Source organism: Tupaia chinensis, unplaced genomic scaffold (genome assembly GCF_000334495.1).
Source record: "Tupaia chinensis unplaced genomic scaffold, TupChi_1.0 Scaffold000020_1, whole genome shotgun sequence".
Classification (NCBI taxonomy): domain Eukaryota; kingdom Metazoa; phylum Chordata; class Mammalia; order Scandentia; family Tupaiidae; genus Tupaia; species Tupaia belangeri.
Genome location: NW_006159450.1, coordinates 576,822 through 583,904, shown reverse-complemented (window position 1 = coordinate 583,904; position 7,083 = coordinate 576,822). Strand labels below are relative to the sequence as shown.

Genomic DNA, 7,083 nt, shown 5'->3' with positions numbered 1-7,083 from the left:
CGCCCAAAAGAGAAAAACACCCAAAAAAAAAAAAAAAAAAAAGAGGCCCTCCCCTGACCACTCAGCACCACACAAATTAAAAAAACAAAACAAAACAAAACAAAACCTACAAATATTGGGTTGTCGAAAAATCAGGATGTATTTTTCTATGCAAAATGCATCTGGCCTTTTCCGATGACCCAGTAGAGCTACCTAACACAAGGTAACAGACAAAGGGTTCAAAGAAAAAGTCAACTTAGATGCCGTGGCCACAGAACAGAAACTGCCATTCAGAAAGGAAGATGAAATGAAGCCTTTTCCTCGAACACCAGCAGACCTTCCCTACAGGAAGGGTAACGGAGTCTTCGGCTGGAAGGAAATGATACCAGGCAAAGCCGGGAGCACAGAGAAAAAGGGGGCACTCAGTGGCCCCCCTGCCAAACACAAAAGGCATCATTGTGCTTTAAACAGTCAATTATATCGAAATACTTAAAAAAATTTTTTTGCTTTTAGGGGGAGAAGGGATTGCAGCATGGCCATCCCCCCTGGGGCGTGATTTCTTGCTTTCTGTCTCTCTGTCTCTCTCTGTCTGGCAAGTGCACGTGCCCTATAGCAAAAACCTCTTTAAAACAAACAAACAAAAGGTTAAAAAAAAAAAAGAAAAAGAAAAGAAAAACCTTCCTATTTACTTAGGAGGAAAACAGCACGTTGGTATCAAAAGAAAACTCCAGACCAGTGTTGCTCATGGATACGGATGTAGGATTCCTACAAGGTATCTGTAAACCAAGTCCAGAGAAACGTAACAGAGAAATCATGGCCAAGGCGGGTTGTTCTAGAACTTTAAAATTCCTTTAATATTAAAAAAGTACTTCATTATGTAAGTACTTCAATATAAGTATACTGAAAAAGCCATGATATATTTTTTCTGCTTTTCTTGCAAAAATACATTACGACCTTTCTGATGACCTAGTGAAATAAATCCACGAGGATCTCAATAGCTATAGGAACAATCTGACCACACTCAGCCCCCCTTTCATCACTGCACACGCCCAGCGGACTGTGACCAGAAGGGTTCCTTAGCTTGACTGAGAGCACCTCCAGCCGGCGCAGGTGCAGGCTGAATGCTTTCCGAGAGAGCGCCCGGGCCGACTCCTGCTGCTTCCTGGTTGCTCTAGAGATGTCCTGCTCTAGGGCGTGCTCATTCACCAGAGATGGAAAGCCAGAACTCAGCCCCCGGGGGTGGCCACGCCAAAATCCCTTCTCCTCCATTTTCCTCAGGATTTGGGGCACGCACGCACGCGCACCTGGCGCGTTTTAAGACTCAAACTGCTGCCGACTGCGTGGGAGTGCAGCAATGTTAACGCACGCCATCTGCTCTTCCCAGACTGTCTTCATTCACAGCCAGCACAGTCGTGCACGTAAGCATCCTGAGAAACCAAATGCTGCTAGAAATGTTGTGCATGCGTGGGTGTGTGTACTAACTGCTATGGGGGGTGTGCTTGAGAGCAGAGAGAGCACCCTCCCCTGTGGGGTGGTCTCTTCTCCATTCTCCTCTCGGGATCTTGGGCACGCACATACACGCACCCAGCGTGAGTTTTTAAGCCACTGGGTCTGGGACGCAAACCGCGGTCGACTACGTGGGGTCCAGCGACATAGGCATTACGCTAATTGCTGGTCCCTCTGACCCCTTTATACAGAAGCCACAGAGCCAAACTCAACTGCCATGATGGTTGCTGACACGCAAAACTCCCCAAACTCCCACCCTGGTTAACAGCCTCTCAACCCTGGCTCCTGCAGTGTTAGGAGAGGCCCCCGTGCCACTGTTAGATCCTGCAGCGGCGAGGACTCCATGGGCCCGCCTAGGAAACGTACGTGCCAGCAGCTCCCAGAATTCCGGTGCGGCTTCTGAGGTAGGATGTATGAAACAGCAGGCTTTCTGCTTATCTCCTCATCGGCTAGTCTTATGACTGAGGTCGAGCAGCGTGTACTCGAAGACCCGCGATGTGGTGACCCCCGAGCTCATCTACATGCAGCGTGGACTCAGCAGAGCTGACTTCTGTGACGTAAGCTTTGTGACTGAGCATCCTGGCTACACTCGCCTGGTAACTCCAGAACTGGGGTGCACGTCACAGACCCCTGCTGCCTTGTCAACACGTCCTTCAGCTGCGAGGAGACTCAGCCACGCCTCCGGAGCTGTATCACCTTTGGCCACTAACTCCTGACACACTCAGGTACTGGTCTTTCTCCAGTCTTCCCAACGTGCCCCTGCATTTCTTTTCAGATTTGTGTTTCTCCTTGTTAACTACACTCCCACCGCCCTTGTTTCAGAATGCCGAAACCGCTTCTCAAAAGACCATGCAAAGGGACCAGCAGTTAGCGTAATGGCTATGTCGCTGGACTCCCACGTGTTCGACTGTGGTTCGAGTCCTGGACCGGTGGCTTAAACTTACACCGGGCACGTGTGCATGCGTGCCCAAGATCCCGAGAGGACAATGGAGAAGGGATTGTGGCGTGGCCATGCCCCCTAGGGGGTGATTTCTCACTTTCTGTCTCTGTCTGGCAAGTGCACATGCCCTATAGTAAAAACCCTCTCAAAAAAAAGACCATGCAAGCACAGGGCCCCCGCCCTCTGGTGCAAGGCCAGCTCCTGCAGGGAGCGGGGGTGGATGGTGGGTGGGTTGGAGGGTAAGCACAGGGCCCCCGCCCTCTGTGCTCCCAGGTCAGTTCCTGCAGGGAGCTGGGGGGGGGGCAGGGTAAGCACAGGACCCCCTCCCTCTGTGCTTCCAGGTCAGCTCCTGCAGGGAGCCGGGGGCAGGGTAAGCATAGGACCCCCGCCCTCTGTGCTGCCAGGTCAGCTCCTGCAGGGAGCCGGGGGCAGGGTAAGCATAGGACCCCCTCCCTCTGTGCTGCCAGGTCAGCTCCTGCAGGGAGCCGGGGGCAGGGTAAGCATAGGACCCCCGCCCTCTGTGCTGCCAGGTCAGCTCCTGCAGGGAGCCAGGGGCAGGGTGCAGCAAGGACCTGAAGCCCGTACTCCCCTGCCAACTGCCCGAACGAGTCCGGACGACAAAGCCGGGCTCCACTCCCCAAGAGCAGGCCGCCCAGATCTGGATCTGCAGTGCTGGCCCAGGGCAGCAACAGGAACCGTGTGTGCCATGGCCTTGGGGTCCTCCTCCTAGGTCTGCACCTGACCACCGTGGCACGGGCCTATAAACGGGCACGGCCTCTTCTGCAGCTGTGCTGGGAGGAGAGCCAGGCTTCGAGAACAAGAGGCTTGTAACCACGAGTCACTTAGTAAAACTCAAAGTATTTGGGAAAGATACTCAGAATCAAAACAGGAGAAAGTTCTGAAAATAAATTTTAATAGTTATTCTGTAACAAAAGGTAGTATATTCTTTAAAAAGTAGACTTCACGTACAAAACATTACTATGAAGTTTATTTTAGCACAAGATAAAGGCAAAGTGTAGTATTCTGTGAAACACAGCCGTCACCGGCCGTTCATCTTACACTCATGTGACCCACCGGAGCCGTGACGGACAGCGCTGCACGGACCACACGGCAGCAACAGCAGGCAGCACCGTGGTGCCTGCACTTCCGCAAACGGGGTTACGCCTGGTGACTGAACGGACTCTACCTGGGGTGTGTTCTCAGTCCCCAGCAAGGAGTAGGCTTCTCTTCCTGTGAGTAGCTGTGAGGCCGAGAGCCGCCCCTCTGAAGCCGCTGCCACCTCCTGCTGCAGCCCCCTGACGCGCATCCGTCCCAGCTTTGGCCTCTGCTAGGCAACAGGCCTCTTCCCTCTCTAGAACACACACATTCATCTTCCTTTTCAAAACAGAACTGTTAACGTGTAGCTAATCAACTGGAAGCAGGACAGGAATAACATCTAGAAAGTTCTTTATAAAGTCAGACCCGTGGAAACAGCAGGCTGTTTGTCTTCAGACATTCACCGTAAAATAACGTGGCTGCGACGCCCTTCTCCCGTCCGGCGGCTGGCTCGCAGGAGCGCCTGCAGTGGTGGCTGCTGCAAGTGACGTCTCCTAGCTGTGCTGCTCTCCGTGAGGAAGCCAAGGACGAGGAGGCCCAGGGTCACATGGGAGCTGAGAGCTTCTCTCTCTCTTCAAATTGCTTGTCCACTGCCAGAGACAGTGCCTGGAGGAACCCCTCGACGGTGACGGTGGGAGCCTGGAAGGACACACGGCCATTGCCGGGGGCAGTACACACTCCGAGTGGACAGCATGCAGGGAGCCTGGGCCTGAGCCGTGGCAGCTGCTACCTGAGGCCGCCCTTAGCCACGGCCCGGCAGGGCATGGGAGTGCCACACGCCCTGCATGCCGGAGCAGCGCTGGGGCGGGTGGGGCACTGGAGAAGCTGCGGAGCAGGCCTAGGGGCCGAGGTCTGCCACCCGGAGCCCTTTCTGAGGGGCTCGCCCACATCAGGGGCTATGGGGACCCCAAGGACATACTGGTGTCTGACCAGAGCCAATCATGGTGTTCAAATACTCACACGTAAATCGAACCTTAACATCCAGCTACTCTCACTGCCTCCAGTACAGGTCACCTGTCCCCTCAGCTCTGGGTGTCACGCCCAGCAGCGGCCGCAACTGGCCAGATGGAGCACCCGTCGACTGGGCTCGCCAGGAGCCCTCTCGGGATGTGTCTTCTCGTCTCAGACCTGGGCCCTAACTCTACCAGACGTGCAGGGCGTCGCCCTGAGCAGCTGTGGACAGGTCTGCAGCAGGGCCCTGGGTCAGGTCGCTGCTCTGTGGGAGCCGAGTCCAGAAAGGACACCAGCAGCTCGGAGGAGGCCGGAAGGGACCTGGACCTGAGCTCCCAGTGAACCATGGAGTGACTGCACGTACATGTGTGTGCATGCACATATAAGCATGTGAGCAGACATGGCAAAGCTACCCGCTCTGAGGATTTCAGGCAGCCCTAAGACAGAGATGTCAGGCCAGCCCCTCCTACTGCCCCTAGGTCTTTGGAAACCAAGGTAGAAAATGGCACCCTTGAGGTCAGCAGGCAGCGTAAAGGTCTGAATGTGGTCTGAGTCCTGGGCCTGGTGGTCTGCTTTCTCATTCTCTCACTCTCTCTGGTAAGCACATGTGCCCTATAGCAAATTAAATACTTCTTTAGAGAGAACAGGCACACCCCAGTCACGAAGTGGACTTCTCAGCTGGGCTGAGGCATGGACAGTGCGGGTGGTTGTGACGAGCCCAGCCCGCCTGGGATGGGGGAACCAGGGACTCACCTGGATGTACAGGGCGTGGGCCAGGAAGGGCAGCTTCCTCAGGACTCGGCCACTGAGGCCCTCGCTCTTCCTGTGTGGAGAAGCCACGTTCAGGGGCGACCCACAAACCTCAGGACCGCTGAGCCTGCGGGCTGCTGCGGCACCCCTGGAAGCAACCTCGGTGCTGCCCCTGCGCCTCTCGCCCCTCAGCCTCCGCGGCTGCTTCGGGTGGGCAGTGCCCCCCCTGCCCCGAGTGCTCGACTCCACCTGCCCCACCCTGCCACGGTGGACATGATGCCGCGTGATACCATGGCACGTGGTCACAGCACAGCCCCGACGGCTCACGCCTGCAACTCCTGCAGTCTCTCAGCTGCTCTCTGTCCCTACTCTTACCGAAAGATAACCCAAGTCAGTTAGAAACACCTCTTCTTGGTGTTACCCCTTTGTTCATGGTGTTTAAATACACGTAAATCGAACCTTCAGGAACACCCCAGGCCCTCCGCCCTTGCCTCTCGACCCCAGCCTGGTGTGTGTGCTGTGGTCCGAGGCCTGTGCTCAATGCCCCGTGGTCTGTCTCTGCAGCTGCACCCGAACTCCCGCTGTCCCGCAGCCTGGCTTCGCTTTCCCTTCTCTGAAAGCCTCAGAGGCCCCGAGCAGCGAGCCAGCTGCCTCACTCTCCCGTGCCTATGGGAGGAGGGGGCTGTGCTGCGGTCTGCTCACCTGTGCGTGCACACGCCCACGCCCACTCCTAGTGTAGCAAGAGCTCACGGCAGGGCCCTGCCTGACCTTTTGGAAAACACCAATTTCGCAGCTGCTACTGGAGATGGGTTTCCCCAACGACAAACAAGCTCAATGTGCACCTGGAAATCTCGCTCAAAAGAAGGCTCAACTTGGACACGTTGTTCTCGATGAAGCCGATCATCTCTAGCTCCCTCAGGGTCAGCAGCTGCTGGCGGGGGTATACGAGCTGGCACTGGGGAGACAGGGCCGCCGTCCGGGCCGTCAGGGCGCGGCACACGGGCCACACGCAGGCCGCCAGAGCACGCTCACGCGTGACATGCACACCCATGCTGCTTCACAGGGAACACGGACAAGCTCTCCCAGAAACGAGAGGCACCCAGACGCTTCCGTTTGTGGCCAAAGCGTCTCCTCGTATCACTGGTCTGCTATCTCAGCTTCAAAGACACGTTGACACCCACAGGTGGGGACAGGTGGGACCTGCAGCCGGGACTTCTGACAGGGTGACACGGCCTGACCCCTCAGTGTAGCCCCTCCTGACCTCAGCCTGCCACTGAACCCGTCCTTCAGGTGCGGACAGGTAAGCTGGCTGCCCAGGCCAGGCTGTCTAGAACCAGACCTGCCCAGCAGGCTGACCGCCACCCACTAAGGGCCCGCCTGCGTGTGTGGGCTCAGGGCGAGCAGATGGTCAGCGTGAGCCCCAGAGCCGAAGTGCCCAGTCCGTGGCCACAGCTGTGACTCAGTCCAATGCGCCAGGCACAGTGGGACTGTGATTTCCAGTTAAGGTAGCCCGGACCCTGCACTGGAGCTGGCTCATTCTAGGCTTGACGACCGACTGCGGATGTGCGGAAAGCACCAGCTAAGAACACGACTTGTCAAGAGTCGTCAGCCAACCTTCATCAGCTCCTCCAAACACGAGAGGTAGATTCTGAAGATGGCTGCCGCGGAGGGAGGCCCGATGTACTGCTTGATGTCAGCCCTGTCCACGAAAGCCACGTCGATCTTCTCGGTGATGTTGGAGGTGGTCAGGATCACCACATTGGAATGCCTGTGGTGGCCGAGGAGCAAGGACGTCAGCGCGTGCCTCAGTGATAGCTCCCCGTGTAACGGCCATAGGAGGGACAGCCGGGGGGGGGCGTGCA

At 56.4% G+C, this 7,083-nt stretch overlaps 1 protein-coding gene and 1 long non-coding RNA gene across 2 annotated transcripts in view; one reads left to right on the top strand and one right to left on the bottom strand.

Annotated features, from left to right (window-relative positions):
• The first annotated feature begins 849 nt into the window (after nt 1-849).
• LOC114007113 (uncharacterized) lies at nt 850-2,395 on the top strand. Its single transcript, XR_003548758.1, has 3 exons — nt 850-1,397; nt 1,677-2,210; nt 2,308-2,395. It is a non-coding gene; the product is annotated as an uncharacterized LOC114007113 (long non-coding RNA).
• A 1,459-nt stretch (nt 2,396-3,854) lies between these two features.
• TRIP13 (thyroid hormone receptor interactor 13) overlaps nt 3,855-7,083 on the bottom strand; it is a gene marked incomplete at its 5' end in the record, with an annotated part of 22,317 nt that continues 19,088 nt past the window's right edge. Inside the window, 3 exons of the mRNA XM_006140129.3 lie at nt 3,855-4,159; nt 5,225-5,294; nt 6,064-6,176. Coding sequence (XP_006140191.2) covers nt 4,064-4,159; nt 5,225-5,294; nt 6,064-6,176 — 279 coding nt within the window. The remainder of the gene's footprint in view (nt 4,160-5,224; nt 5,295-6,063; nt 6,177-7,083) is intronic.